The following is a 15,290-nucleotide window of genomic DNA, read 5'->3' as shown; positions in this document are numbered from 1 at the left end:
AATATTTTATCTGGATTTTTGTTTTAATGAGTAAAGAAAATGAAGAATGAATTCTTGGATCAGTAATTTAAAGATCTAAAAATTGGCAAAGGATTAATCGTTTGTGACTAGAACCCTGAGAATATTTTGTAAGGATGTATTTTTTTTTCTTAAGTAGCTTTTTGCTGTCCCAAACTGTGCTATTGACGCGTAAATATGACTGGTTTGCTTAATTCATGCTAAATAGTACATGCTTTTCAGAGTAGGTAGAGGTACTAGAAGGTGTCAAGTAAAACATAAGTTAAAATCGTTTGAAATTACATACATTTTATTAGCTAATTTGTAAACAGAATGTAGATGCTATGGGACAGATTTGCAGAATGGCCGGCACAAAACAAAGGGTATAAAAAAATTGGGAACACACTTATGTACTAAGGAGAATGACTCTCTCTACTTTTTACCTATAAAGAGGAATGATGTGCTTCTCTCTGAACCCGGATAGCAGGTTGATAAAGAAGCAGAGATTCTTTATTTTTTTTCCAAGTAAAGAATGATCTTCTTGGAATGTTTTTCATCAAGCTTATTCAGAAATGAGAAGCTGACTTAGATAAATAGATTTGCTTTGCTTTATCTTCTCTAATTTTGCCACATGATCCTCTAATGCACATTCATACAGCATAGTTTCTCTTAAACAATTGTTATACTTCAATGGTCTGTTTTCCACTTTTCAAAAGTCATGATTATAGGCACCTGATTATAGGTAAAATGACTGAGAAATGCACTGCAAAGCTTTCTTCAAGAAAAACAAGTACAGCTGACCCTTAAACAACATGGGTTTGAATGATGCAGGTCCACTTACATGTGAATTTTTTTCAGTAGCAAATATTACAGTACTACATGGTCATAAGTTGGTTGAATCCATAGATATGGAACTGAGAATAATGTGGAATCACAGATGCAAGGGCTAAATATAATGTATGTGGATTTTCACGTGTGTAGGTTCAGTGCCCCTCCCCCCCCACCACATTGTTAACAAAATACATTAAATGTTAAAAAAAAACAAACAGAACTCTGACAAAGAAATGCTACCAATATATGGAAGATTCTAAAAACAAATTTTATTCTCTATTCTTCAGATTTTCTTATTTCAAAATATGGCCCATTAAAAGAAAACAGAGAGGTAATCATCATTTGGGTTTGATACAACTGAAGTTATTTGCTAGAAAAGGTCAAATGACTAAGTCCTTATCGCTTCTTTCTCTCGAAAGATGGCCTTCCATCTCAGCAAGGAGATAAAAGGGAAACTGTATCTCTGTTTCTGTTAAGCCAGATGAGAGTTGTGATTTGAATTTCTATGCATTGGTGGAAGATGTCATCCCCTAGCTTCTAACCACAGCTGAAGGTAGCCTCTCCCAGACAAGCCCAGACTGGAGCCCATAAGCCTCTCAGGAACATCCATCAGGACAAGTCATGGGTTGTTCGGAACCCTCCAGGCAGCCCTGAATATGAACTTTGGGTCCTCCTTAGCAGATGGACAACATTTCTACCAGCCAAGTCATCCTGGCATTCTCTGTGGAAGAAAACTTAGAAAGCATTTAATCCAAAGCTTTCCAAGTCTAGAAACCCCTCTGTACTATGCTTTCCTTGACAGATCATCTTTCAGTCTCTACTGAAACACTTTCAAGCACAAAGAATCCACACTTCATTGTTACCCATTTCAGGTCAGAATGATTCTGAATTGGAGGACCAAGCACTGCTTCTTGATATGTGCACACTGAAAACTTTGGGTTTCTCATGTCTCAAAATGCACTTTATATCTTTCTGCCTGAGATAGACACATGAAAAGTATTTTTTAAATAATCTCTTTTCCAATATTGTCAAAGATGTCACTATATTAATGATAATAAAATGTCAGACCAAAGATACTTTAGCAGCTTGGTATAAAATAGACAAGTACTAGACTAGAAGCCAACTCCTAACTCTGCCAGTAACTTGCTGAGTGACCTTGGGCAAGTCATATGATTTTCCTGAACATCAGCATCTTCCTTTGTAAAAGAAGAACTTTGAATACCCAAGACTTTCCAACACTAACATTCGAGAATATGTGATTTTCCATATTTACCCCATATCCACATTCAATCACCTTTGCCTTCCTAACACCTAGAACAGGGCCTGGGACATAACAGGTGTTCAGTAACTATTTACTGATTAGCTGACTTTAATTAAGGAACCCACACAGGCTGAAAATTGTCAGGCTACCACAGGAAAACTATTTGGGGAGGAACACAGAAAAGAAAATGCAATCCCCTGATTGTGGATTTTAATGTAGTTGGGTCTGAGCAACATGCACACAAGAAAAATGACTTTCAGTATTTACCAATGTACAAGTAATTTAAGGAAGAGTTATGAGGGCAAGAGGAGTCATAAAGGAAATAGTTTGGAGGGTATCTCAAAAGGGGTAGGGTGTTGGGAAAGAAGATGGGCAGACATAAAATTGGGAGGAAAGTCAGATAGGCAGCAGAAACAATGAATGTTTGGTTTGGACCAGCATGAATTATAAAGGAGACAAACTATAAGATTGGAGCGGTAGCTGGGAGGTTTTAAAATCCCATGAGGTTTAGAACTTTATTCTCTAGGCCACACATTCTAAACAAGGGCTTTACAGCTCCCAAAGATGGTGGAAATTGGTTCTTTTGAGAGGGAGAGGGCAAACAAAAAAATCATACTCATAAATATGTATAAAGCATAGATCTACATACAGTACACAAACAGATGTATAGTATATTGGTAGTATTAAACTTTGATGGGGAAAGCAGTTGAGGGGTCTGGTGGTGATAGTGAAAAAAAGCTTGAGGAACCACTTTTCTAAACTCTAGGAAGATAGCAGAGTGCTCCACGCCCCAAAGTAGGAATTAGATGTAAGAGTAAACAAAGAGAGAGGTTTTAGTGTTCAGAGCACCAAAAGAAGACAAAAGGTACCACATAATTCATACAACAAATGGCTCATAAAGAGGAAGGCATTCTGTGTCTTAAATGTAACCCCATCCATAAATCTAAAGCAGAAAACTTGGAGAGATGACTCAACCATCCCCTCTCTGTGCAGAGTCACAACTGTATTAGAATTAATTCTAGAAGTAAGGAGTGACTTTGCCCTCTGTGGAAATGCTGAGATATACACACATTTGTAACATTCATCAGGGTGAGAGAGAGCAGATGAGAATTTTTTAATCCAGGGAGGAGTCTTTTGACATGAATGGGAGCAAGTGTTTTTCAGCAGTCCCCAAAATGAATGAGTCTAACTTTTAACATGTATCCATTGTTAGGATTGCAATTTACACCTCTTACACTATCCAGAGATATCCAGTTATGATTTTCACCGAGAAGCATGCTGAACCTGCTTTTAGGTAGTTGCTAAAGGGCCCTCTAACATAATAATTTGTTATATCCATCAGCAGCTCCAGGAGCCTGGTTTGACCTAAGTGCTACTGGAAAATCCCCCCTTCTCACATGTGTTAGTCATATATAATGCTTGGAATTGTCTCTTTATTAACATAAGTTATTAATATCATTAATAATACACAATATTATTTAGCTAAAAACAGAAATATCAAGCATGTTTCTTCAGCCTTTTACAAGTATATCATGATAATATGTCACAGAAGGGGATGTTTCTATGAGTCCAGTGCAGCCCAGCCAAAGTGTCATATTTTACAAATACAATGTGTTTTCATTAATATAAGCATTTTTTTTAATTTTCATGTGCAAAACGAAACTCATTTCTAATATGCGTGCCCACCATCCGCTAATATGTTTAAATTAAGTTGCTTTTGCATACATTTGTATGTTATTCATTCCTAGCTACTTTTAATTTGCTCAGAATTGACATTTTAACTTTCCAGGCTGCCATCTCTAAAGATCTCCTAATTCCTTGATCAATATTCAGTGTGTGTATCATTTAATGATCACATTTGCTTATATAGGCTTACACATGTCTCAGTGGAAATCACCAACGGTTTCGTTACATAGCAGTGTTTAAGACTGAGAACCACCAGGGACTGAATTCAAAAGCAAATTCCCCAGTTCAACAGAGAAACATGGAAGTGGAAGTTCCATTTTTTTCCCTTCCACTTAATATTCGCTTTAGCTAATCTTCTTTTGAGCGTTCCCGTGAGAGTGCCCTTTCGTCCTGAGTACAAAAGTATAATTGGCTCTCCCCAAACGTGAAGTGTAAAGGACAGTCCTGTGAGTCACCTGTCTCCCTTAAGGAGGAGAATGCCAGGTTGGAACTTTGCATTCTAGGTTTTTCCATCCGGCAGCCGGGGCTGTATTCCCATCATGAAAGGGCAGCTCGTTTCTAGAGAGAGGCAGGTGTCCAGGCTATCTCCAGCATCCAAAATTTCAGACTTATGAGTAGGCTTGCCCCTCTAAGCAAGCCGAGAGGCAGCTCCAGCCCTTGCAAGATTGTGTTAGTCAAATACAGCTTGCCCGGGGCAGAGCTGCTTTGGCAAAACTTGCACTTCTTCTGCAAGATCCAAAAAGAAAACCTCAACTTCTTTGCCAAAATGCTGTCAACTCCACTTAAACAGGAAGGCTCCTCTCAGATGCAGAGTTAGGCTGGGCTCCACCGTGCCAGTGACTTTGGCTGGATGGAACACCCTTGAAATGCCACTACAGAAGCACACGATGCCAGCTCGTTGAGCAGTATATGACACAGTCCCTCCAAGGAGATATGGTTGATTCGTTCTGGGGTTTTTGTTTTGTTTTATTTTCTCTCTTTACTCATAAAGCCATCCATCTCTCTTTCATCACATCAGTTGATCAATCTTTGTTCAAAAAACAAAAAGCTGATACAAGGTCACAATTTTTAATTGTTGATTCATTTTTAACATAAATTTTAACTTTTTGCAGAAAATATGAAGCTTCATTAATCTTTTCAAGCCCAACACATCCGTGTCCCAATCACACAGATCAAGAAATGGAATACTCCCCCTCATTCCCCGCCAGCCCCCATCAGCCTTTCTTCTGATCTCTATCTCACTTTTAAGGGTAATTACTTGGAAAAAAAAAGCCACATTTTAAATCCACTTATGGCCAAAGAATTTACTCTGAAAGCTGAATCTGAGATTCTTTTCTTTTCCTTTTTTTGAATGTAAACATTTCTCCATTTTAATTGCATTTAGTTCAGGAAGGGATATTTCCATTTTCTTTACATGTTCTATAAAATCATGCAAAGCTAATCATTCTTCTTGATACCCTTTCCTTCATCTTTGCCATCAACTCTGATGCTCATGGTACATCCACCTGTCTTCAGAAGTAGTGGTTGGAAATAATTCCATTTCTGTCCATTACCATTATGCGTGCATTCAAGTGAGTGAATTTCCTGCTACATCTTGTGTCTACTCTCTGACTAAAGAAATGTGCCTCCATCAAAACCAATTTGCAAATAAGGGTAAGAAAATCAAAGTGCTCCACCATTTCTACCCATCTCAACTACTTCACTGCAGCCCTAGCCACAGCAGTGCCAAGAATTCCATGAACTTTTTAAGTTCTTTGTATGAGACAAGGTCTAGACCTTCATGGTAATGGATTTGGAAACGGATAGCCCATCACAAAGGCATTTAAATAAAATGATCATTGTATATAGGTCTCCATGAGTGTCCATACTTTTAAGTCACTCTGTAGTTAATTGTTTTCTCCATTAACTTTGGTCATTTCTTTCTATATACTGAGCCACATCACAGCTCCCCATCTGTAAGCTGCTTTTTGAAATGTGTCGCTTAAGTTTTCGCTACTGTCTTGCTGTAGACTTAGCCAATTTATTTACAACTGTTCTGTGCTTCTGCCGCATCTGCATTGTCACTGTGATGGTATTTTTTTCTTTCTGTCTGTTTCTTCCACAGGAGTTTAACCAGTAATCTACCCAATGTGAACCTACCTAATGTGAACCTTCCCAAAGTACCAAATCTACCAGTTAACATCCCTCTAGGCATCCCACAAATGCCTACTTTTTCGGCACCGTCATGGATGGCTGCTATATATGATGCTGAGTGTGTATTCAGTTCCCATTAGATCTCATTTAAATTTAAGTGATCTTGGCATGGATATGCATTGTTTATTTCTATACATCCTATATAACAGAGATGGAGATGGATAATTAGACATATTTTGCTGATCATACAGAGACAATATTGTTTATTTCTGGCATGCAGCGTGTTTGTAAGACGTTTGCTATATATACAGCACTAACAATTTGTCTTCCGCCCACTGAACGTTTGAGGACTATGTTTCACGTCCTGAATTCTTTTGCAAAAGGCTTCTTCCCATGTTTGGGGAAAGGTTTTGTTTGTTTTTTTAATGCAGGTGACATGACTTTAAGAGTTAATCGTCCAAAAATAGTCAAGGAAACCCCTTGCCTGAGCTGGCCAGTCATTTCTGGCTTGATCCAAATCAAAGAGGAAAGCACACCTACTGAGAAGCTGGTTTGGGTTTGGTTTTTGTTTTGTGGGTTTTTTTTTTTTTAATAAAAAAATTCCCGGAGACTGTTTAAACCATAAAGCATATTTCTGGTGTCAACAAATGGCAGGATATAGTAACAGTATGTTTGGGACTAAAGGAAAATTTCTGAGTGGATCAAGCCTTAGTAATGTAAAAGTGATGTAAGGTTGCATTCCAAGGTCGTAATACAATTTGGAGCATTGAGAGGTAGGTAGCAAGATCTCTAAATTTGAGAATGCAAGATTCAAACAACAGATAATTAAATTTGTGGGTAGCTATGTCATCTGTGGTCTCACTTTCGAGGGCCATTCTCTACCCTCATTCAAAAGCCACCAAGGCATGGGCTTTGTTTTTCTTGAAGGTCAGGTCACTCCTTTAAAGCCAGCAGTTTGGACGGTGGTGATGGAGAAGGCTCTTCTTCCAGCTTAGGAAATGAATCTTCTCTCCTTTCCTTAGCAAGAAGAAGATCCAGCACCCTGAAATCCTACCTCAGGGAAATTAAACTAGAACCACATGCATGATTTAATAAGTGAAAGAAGGTTTAGAGATTCTATACCCTCCTTTGATCCTTTTCTCAGACCACAGCTAATTATAGGCCAGATAAGCCTTTTTCTTGAAAGAATAAATTGGCACATTTTCAAAGGGAAGTGTTATTATCAAAGGAATAAAAAATGATCTGAAACTGGCAGTGATGTTTTGAATCTTGAAATCACATTCATCAAGATGGCCCTCAACATTTTTATTTCTACACAATCCAGGTAGAGAACAGGACTTCAAAATGATTACTCTACTTGGCTCCTCCAAAGTGGCCTAGTATTTTTAAAAACCCCTCTTTGCTCACAAGTTCACAACAAAATCACCTGGTCAGTGTATCTGATTTTCTTTTAAAGACAAATTAAAACCTCCAAAATGTGCATCTGGGAAAAAAAAACTTCTAAAAAATCCCATAAATCATATTCATGCTAAGATGACTATTTGAAAAGTTAGATTAGGTAGTAGCTGTTAAAAATGGAAAGATAAATATTTGAAAGCTTCTCTTACCTCTTTCTGTGCATGCTCTGTGACATTGTTTTTGAAAAGATATGAATCAAGACATTGTAATCAAGCAGATAATGGTCTCCGTTCAATTAATTAAGGCATGAGTGGGAACACATTTTGGTAACTGCTCAACAATCAAAATAATCTTGGTGCTATTGCCTTAACATTAACAGTTTATCTTAAAAATAAAAAGAAAATATTCTTTTCCTCATGTCAAAACTTAATAATAAGCTCTTCAAAGAAAAAAAAAAAAAAAACCCTAGAAGAATTTTTTGAAACTCTGAAACCAGATGGGTGTCAAAATGTTGTTGTAATAAATACCAATTATTGCATTCATATGTACTTAATGATTTAAAACATACAACCGTGCAGTTCCAAAACGGGGTTTAGATAGGAGAAAGTTGGGGTTTCTTTTTCCCAAGCATAGGATGGGATGGGGGAAGGCTGAACTTTCACAGAGAAGCAATGCGTTCCCCCACTTTCAAACAGTGCTTACAGCAGTATCTGAAAAGAAGGTGTAGATTCTCAGTCACCCACCAGGAAATGCCTGATTCTATATCTTTTCATAATTTCAGTTTCCTCCTTCGCCACCTTTCATTTTAAGGACGTGTTTCCATGTTACCTGCTCCGTGTCAGATACATCTATGTACTGACCTCAGACTGGTCTGTCCTTGAAAACTACCCTGTTGGTCCAGGCCATAGGCTGACTCCTGGCATGTTGGGAGTTTGCCCCCCCCCCCCCAACCTCCCGCAGTAGCTGTGTATGCATTTATGCACTAGCTATATTTCTCTCTCTGAAGCATTAATTCAATGCAGCTGGCATCTGTCACAATAGAAACACCCACTCTCATCTGTTTCTATAGACGATGTCAGAACAAGTGGTAATGCATGGTATGTTGGACATTTTATAAATTGCCGTGTTAGCATTAGTGGTATGCGAGGAAGGGGGTGGGGGATGACTACCCCTCAGAACTCCAAATGGAATTGTTACAAAAGAAAAAGCCAGCCAGAGAAGGGCAAGAGGGTGAGAGGTGGAGCATTTCCCATACACAGGCTTTCCGTCGATGCCCCAGGTAAAAGTTTCTTAGACATCATTGTACAGAAAGCAATCAAGACAAATTTCTCCATCTGTACAGAGGACTGGGTAAGATGGTGCAATGGTAAAAGAGCTCAGGTTTTGAGCCCTAAAGCTTTGCAAATATCCCTTGTCCACTCACCTCCCCCACCCCACCCCACCTTGTCCTGGGGCTGCCTATGCCACAGGCTGGTCTGTGAAAATTGGAATAATAACCAAACTGAGCAAGAATCTTGGATTCGAGGTATCCAGGTGTACTCATCTCAATTGGAGTCACCACAGTTTCTTTCCAGCTCTTCAAGAGAGAAAGTGGGTCCTCGCTCACCACTTTGTTAGCACTGTTCTTTTAAAACTGAAAGTCTTGTGCAGTCTCCAAGAGTTCTCCACTCTGGTGGGGAGCCGGGGCAATGCATGAAACCCTGAATTCTAATAACTGCATGTTGCCATGTAGTTATTATCCGTTGAGACCTACTTCTCCCTCTGGTTTGTGGCCTTCATCTGAATCATCACATGTGTTAATGTGGTTATTGAAAGAAGGCTGATTTTTACCATACGCTGTTCTAGCTACGGGGCAATACCTTCCTCAGACTTCTCACTGGTCTGGAATAATTGGCCAAACAAAGCCGACTAAGTCTTGTATGGTAAAACTCAAAATCTGCCGATGGAGATGGCCCCCACCTCCACCGCCAAGACACGTCGTTTTGTATGTTGAAGCCACTGTTTGCCTTCAGCCTTCTAGACCCCAGCAGTTTTTGTGTCAGCTTTTTTCATAACCCTAGGCCAGTGGGTGACTCTTATTTTCTAATTTTTATCCTGCCAGTAATGGATCAGGCACTTCAGAGGATCTGTTCTGGAAACTTGATGCCCTTCAGACCTTCATTCGGGACTTGCACTGGCCTGAAGAAGAGTTTGGAAAGCACCTAGAACAACGACTGAAGCTGATGGCAAGTGACATGATTGAATCTTGTGTCAAAAGGTGAGCAGCAGTGGCTGGACAGGTTCTACACACCTTCCCCACTGTACACTGAATTGGGAAGGCAAGGTAGCCACTCTTACAGCTGGCCATAATATGGAGTGTTTTGGAGGTGACTCCTGGTCAAAGTGAGCTGGACCAGAGCCACCCAATTCACATGCCCCACATCTGTCCCAAACCCAACAAAGCACAGCTACCAGTTTTTTTCATTTAGCTCCATGAGGAAAGGGTCCTTCCTGTCTCTTTATCCCGGATACCCATAAGTGTCTTGCACAAAATATTTAATTAATAAATATTTGTTAATATATGAGTGTGGTATGGGTGGGTAGCTGGATGGAAAATAGAGAAGCACCTACAGTTCTACAGCATATCCAGTACAGGAACAGATGTCTCTTGACTTTCCAGCAGTGTCTACAGGCTCTTCACAACATCATTCACTTTGTATGTCCGAACTGAGCATCTACTATGTGCCACTATTCAGTTGTCTTGCCCCAAATCCAGCTAGATAGCAATAAAGGGGCATGAGACATTAATTGTGCATTTTGACTCTCTTCCCATGTCCATTTTGTCAGCATGGCATATAGGATTGAGGTGGGAATGCTGCACTTGATGTTCCTAGGTAGACTTTCCAGAGAAATGAGAGAAAATGGAGGATAGTATGCATCCATTCAACAAAAAGGGGCTCCTCCTGTCTACTGGGTATGGTGCTAAGTTCTTGGCACATTAGGAAGACTGAAAGGTCACATCCCTTCCCTCATGGAGTATCTCCATCTGAGTATCAGAGACAGAAATGAGATGTGTCTGGTTTGACATCATTATCATCACCCTGTCTATTCCCAGACACACAACCAAATTCCTTTTCCAGTTCATAACGGTTCTATTATTTTTCTTTATGAAAAAAAGGGGCACAAAATCCTCAAGCAGCCCAGACTTCTCCAGATCACCAGATGTTGTGCAGTTTAGTTGATGGATCACTTGTGTGTGATGGGGGGTGGGTTTGGCTGAGAGTGATCTGAATTCGTTATTTTATATCTTGGAAGAAGAAAAGAGAAGTAATAGCATCAAAACTGGAAACCAAAAGGGCAAAAGAACAACACAGTCCCAGGTAGGTGAGCATCTCAGCAGGAACTGAGGGAGGAACCATGTGTTGTGGAGAATCTGGCAGGGGTCCAACGGCACTTCTGGGAACTTAAAGTCCTGGTGATTCAGATTTTGTGTTTTGCTCATTTCTTTCCACTCTTAGAACAAAAGGTAGGCCTATTTCTCAAACCAAAGGTCCAAATCTTTCCTTAAGGTTTTAAGTTCCACCATTTCCTACTTGGTCTCTATCAATTTTAGGGAATATAAGCCTTTCACTAGGGCCCAAAAATTTCACCCAAATCTTCTTGCAGGGCAGATTCCCTGTGGTGAAAAGTTCTCCCTCGATCTGTACTAGTGGTTACCATGCACCAGAATGAACCTTTACTAGCCTCTGATCTGGGCTCGCCCTTGTACAGAAAGACACATCTGCCTTCCTCTAAGAAGCCAGACTTCTGAGTAAGGAGTAAGAAGTAGGGAGATGCTGGGAGGAAAAGGGAAGATATACGGCTGTGAAAGGTAGATAATGACTCTGTTTTCTCCCTTACCACATGTCTTTGTAGATCAGCTACCTCAAAGATAGTGTATCTTGGTAATTTTGAATCCTCACCACCACCCCCCCACCAGCCCCAGGTCTCAGCCTCATGCCTGGCACATAGTGGCTGTTAAGTAACCTTTTTATGAACAGAAGTTAGTCAACTGCACGTGTCCAACCTGGCACTGGATGCATACATGCCCTGATATCCCTTTGCACTGAGGCCCCCAACAAAAGCAGAAAAGAGTGAGCATAGGGGCAAATACATCCCTGGACCTCCAGATCCAGAGGTTAAAATGTGAAGAAATCCTTGGATGTTGTAAGACACAGAATCTACATTAGTAAAGCCTAGAACACTGGCTGTCCTCTTTGGCACATAGTAAAAGGGCCTTGTCCTAGAAGGACAAGGACATTATTTTATAGATGTAAATATTCAGCGCCAAAAAGTCAACCAGGCACACCAGATTTCCAAGTTTCTAAGCAATTTAAACCATTTGTTTGATGGACTTGACAGGCTTCTAGTCGAGTCTTTATCAGGTCCTGTGTGCCACACAAAATAAGGTACCCTAACTCTGCCCTCAGAGAGTGAGTGAATTAAGTGACCTCTCCATTTCTGGCTCTTCAGTCCAATAGAGCCCTCTCAGTCCATATTAATTTTGCATTCAGCTTCCTCTTTTCATAGCCGCACACTCCAAGGGCTATGAACAGCTCTCCTGTGAAAACAGAAGACGATTACTTCATTGTAAGGGAGTGATTTAGCATTTCCATTTCTCAAATTGGGCCGGAACTGGCACACAAACCTCTGAAGATCAGCACAGGGACCTGTCCAAGTCAGTCCCCATCAGGCCTCCTTTTCACAAAACCAGAAAGTGATGTATTTTCCACGTAGCTTAAAATGATCATCATGATTAGAAAGCTCCTTCAGTGCACCGAGTCTCTAGGAGCCAAGAGAGATTTATCTTTAACATGATCATATAATATATAGGAGTGTTTTAAGGGGTTTTTTTAAGTTTTTTTTCTTAAGAACTGGGCTTCCAACCTTAGAAATTATACTTGGCTTTCCTGCATGCACCCAGGGTGTGTTAGCAAGTTGGCATCCTTTCCTGAGCTAACTAGCTGTGTGGTCCTCCCTATGCACTGTTAGAAAACTGCTACAAATACCTCTTAAAGCAGTGCCTTCCTGGTGGCAGTATGATCTCCAGAACCTGACAGTGAACAGTGCTGAAAAGATGCTCTGGACGAAAGGAGCTTTAATAAAACCACTTACTAACCACGTGCTTTTCTTTAAAGACTTGTGATGATGTGACCCACTTCTCTGAAACCTTTTAAAATCTAACTGGTCCCCTTTACAAAGTTGATAGCACAGATTAAATCTCACACCTCTATTACCAGCTGGCCGCATCGGATTAGGTTTTTCCTGTGCGCAGTTATCACATTGATGGGATCATAATTTGACCTATGTCAAAATTATGTCACATTAAGTTTCCACAGTTGTACAGTACTTGTGATGGTAAGTATATTATGACATTTTTACTTATAAAAAGAACATATTCTTATTGCAAAATAATGTATTATATTGCAAAAACATACAAACAGGCAGACATAGTAGAATTCCCCCAGGACCATTCCTAATTTTCCTCATCTCCCCAAAAGTAGCCATCTTTTTTTTTTTTTAAGTCTTTAAAGCAATGTAATAAGCTGGTTGGATTTTTTTTATGTCACTCTCTTTCAAACTAGAAAGAAAAAAAATAATAATAAATGTCATTTGAGATATTCCCCACCCCATGAGATATTTTTGAAGACCAGAAGCTGCTTTTTTTGTGGGTTTGGGGTTTTTTTGGGGGGGTGGTTAATGAAGTGATTCAAGGTAGTTGCCAATGTGCAAGAACTTATATATGCTCTCATACTGTAATTGGGTTTTTGTTCATTCATTCTCCTGCAATTAGGGTTCTCCATAGCATGTAAACTATAGACTGAAACAGTCCTAGCTACAGGTGTTCCATGTACTAGTGAGAAAGGAAGGGTTTATGTGGCCATCTCTGTGAATAGGCCTGCCTTAGCTGGGGAAGTCATTTTAAAAGGAACACATGTGAAGTCATTGTCGATTGAAACTGATTACAGCCTTCAATTTTCTTTTTCACTGACCCCTCAGAAAATGTCTCCTCCACCTGCTGCCATCTGAATGCTGAATTGGTCTTTTCCTACTTTGTTTTAATAGAACCAGGATTGCATTTGAAGTTAAGCTGCAAAAAACCAGTCGATCAACAGATTTTCGAGTCCCACAGTCAATATGCACCATGTTTAATGTTATGGTTGATGCCAAAGCTCAATCAACAAAACTTTGCAGCATGGAAATGGGCCAAGAGGTAAAAAAAAAAAAAAAAAATACAGATTTTTTTCCCCCCTCCATTGATCATGTAGAAGAAAACTTCACAGATTCCTTCCATCTACACTAGTCTGCTAGTTTCAGAAATATACTCTAACATTTGTGGATTAAGCCACAGATGAATGTTTAGTATCTGTTTGTTAAGTAAATCTCTAAGGCATGTACTGATGACTCTGCTACACACTTGAAAGTGATTCTTGGCTGGAGTCAGGGTGGTCGTAAAGTTCCTTTAAGTCAGATGAAGTTTGATGACCTTATTTATTAGGCTGGCATCACCAACAGATCTGTTTGCCAGAATACAAGTCATTTTCACATTTGAAGTGTATTTTATCACTTTGAACATCTGGACAGCAGGAGAGCATGCCTCCTACTGTCAAGCAACTTCCAGGATATATAATGCTAGATCACCCTGCTACCTAGTCCCCAGAGAGCAGGCTTGGAATTTCCAAGAAATCACAGACTTTAATTTTCCTTACGACTGAGTTCATTGTGAATCTTCTCTGACCAAAAAGTTTAGTCCTTTGCTAAGTTTCCAATTCTAAAGTGATATTTAAAAAGTAAAGGAGAAAGAAACAGCAACTTGGGCTTGATTAAAGACTATCATGATCATTTTTCTCTGATGGCCTTAAGCCAGCTAGATATTCATATACCAATTTAGAATTAATTCAGAAACATTTCTGGCAACTCTCATGTTGTTGCCAATTGGCATAAATTGCTCCTAAATCAGATCTTTCGATACCAGCCTTACATGCTCAGAATTTTTACTAAATTGTATTTGCTCCTTATTCGTTATTTATTTTCTCTTTTCAGCACCTTCCATTTTTAAATGTGGGTTGGTGGTATTCTCTTCCTGGCAAGATCAGCTGTAACCTTCTTCCCCCTCCAAATCAGTTTCCCCAGCCATCCCTGTTAGCTTCTGCTCCTGGTTGATTTTCTTTTTAGGGACCTTCCCTAGGGGCTCAGTTCTAGGCCCTGGGGTCAAATGCAAGGTGCCACTGGCTCCATTTGGTTCATGTGAATGACCTAAAGCAGTAGTTCTCAAATCTCTGAGTGTATCAGACTCACCTAGAGAGCTTCTTAAAACCCAGATTGTGAAGTCTCAAGTTTCTGATAGGTCTGGGTTGCAGCCTAAGAATTTGCTTTTCTGATGAATTTCCTGGTGATGCTGATGCAGCTGCCTGGTCTGGAGACCACATTTTGACAACCACTGGTGGAGACTCAGTATCCAAGAAGAGTTAAGGAGAAGAGCTGAGTTATAAAGAACAGCCTCCTGAGGAAGGCATAGGTTAGGTGTCCAAACCCTGGGGTGTTTGCCCTGACTGTGCTGCAAACTGTAATCTCCAAGCCTCTTTTTGGGGGGGCAAGGGAGTGACTGCACTTGTAGCATGCAGAAGTTCCCAGGCCTAGGATCAAACCTGAGACAATTTTAAATCCTTAACCACTAGGCCACCAGGGAACTCCTCTCAGCCTCCTTAAACCTCAGTTTCCTCATCTGTAAAATGATACCACTATTTTAGTTTTATTTAGGCTGTTTTTAGCTACAGAATTGATTCTTCACACCTTACTAAGAAGGCTAGCAAATAAATAAATAAATGAGAGCTGTTCTGGATGAAATGAGAAGCAGGGGTCAAGGAGGAATGGGCCCAGAGCACAAGCTACAATATTCCTCTTCACCTTGGCATTTCTTCACCACCCACCAATCACCTACCCCCCCCCACCCTTCTCTGGGGAA

General features: G+C 40.0%; 1 protein-coding gene across 1 annotated transcript in view; it reads left to right on the top strand.

Annotated features, from left to right (window-relative positions):
- Positions 1-15,290, top strand: part of CADPS (calcium dependent secretion activator) — a 266,034-nt gene that overhangs the window by 170,565 nt on the left and 80,179 nt on the right. The window contains exons 18-20 of the mRNA XM_047778450.1: positions 5,880-6,026; positions 9,408-9,563; positions 13,391-13,538. Coding sequence (XP_047634406.1) covers positions 5,880-6,026; positions 9,408-9,563; positions 13,391-13,538 — 451 coding nt within the window. The remainder of the gene's footprint in view (positions 1-5,879; positions 6,027-9,407; positions 9,564-13,390; positions 13,539-15,290) is intronic.

This window comes from Phacochoerus africanus, chromosome 1 (genome assembly GCF_016906955.1).
Source record: "Phacochoerus africanus isolate WHEZ1 chromosome 1, ROS_Pafr_v1, whole genome shotgun sequence".
NCBI classification, from domain to species: domain Eukaryota; kingdom Metazoa; phylum Chordata; class Mammalia; order Artiodactyla; family Suidae; genus Phacochoerus; species Phacochoerus africanus.
Note: the sequence above shows the minus strand (reverse complement) of the source record. Positions and strands in the feature narration are given on the sequence as shown.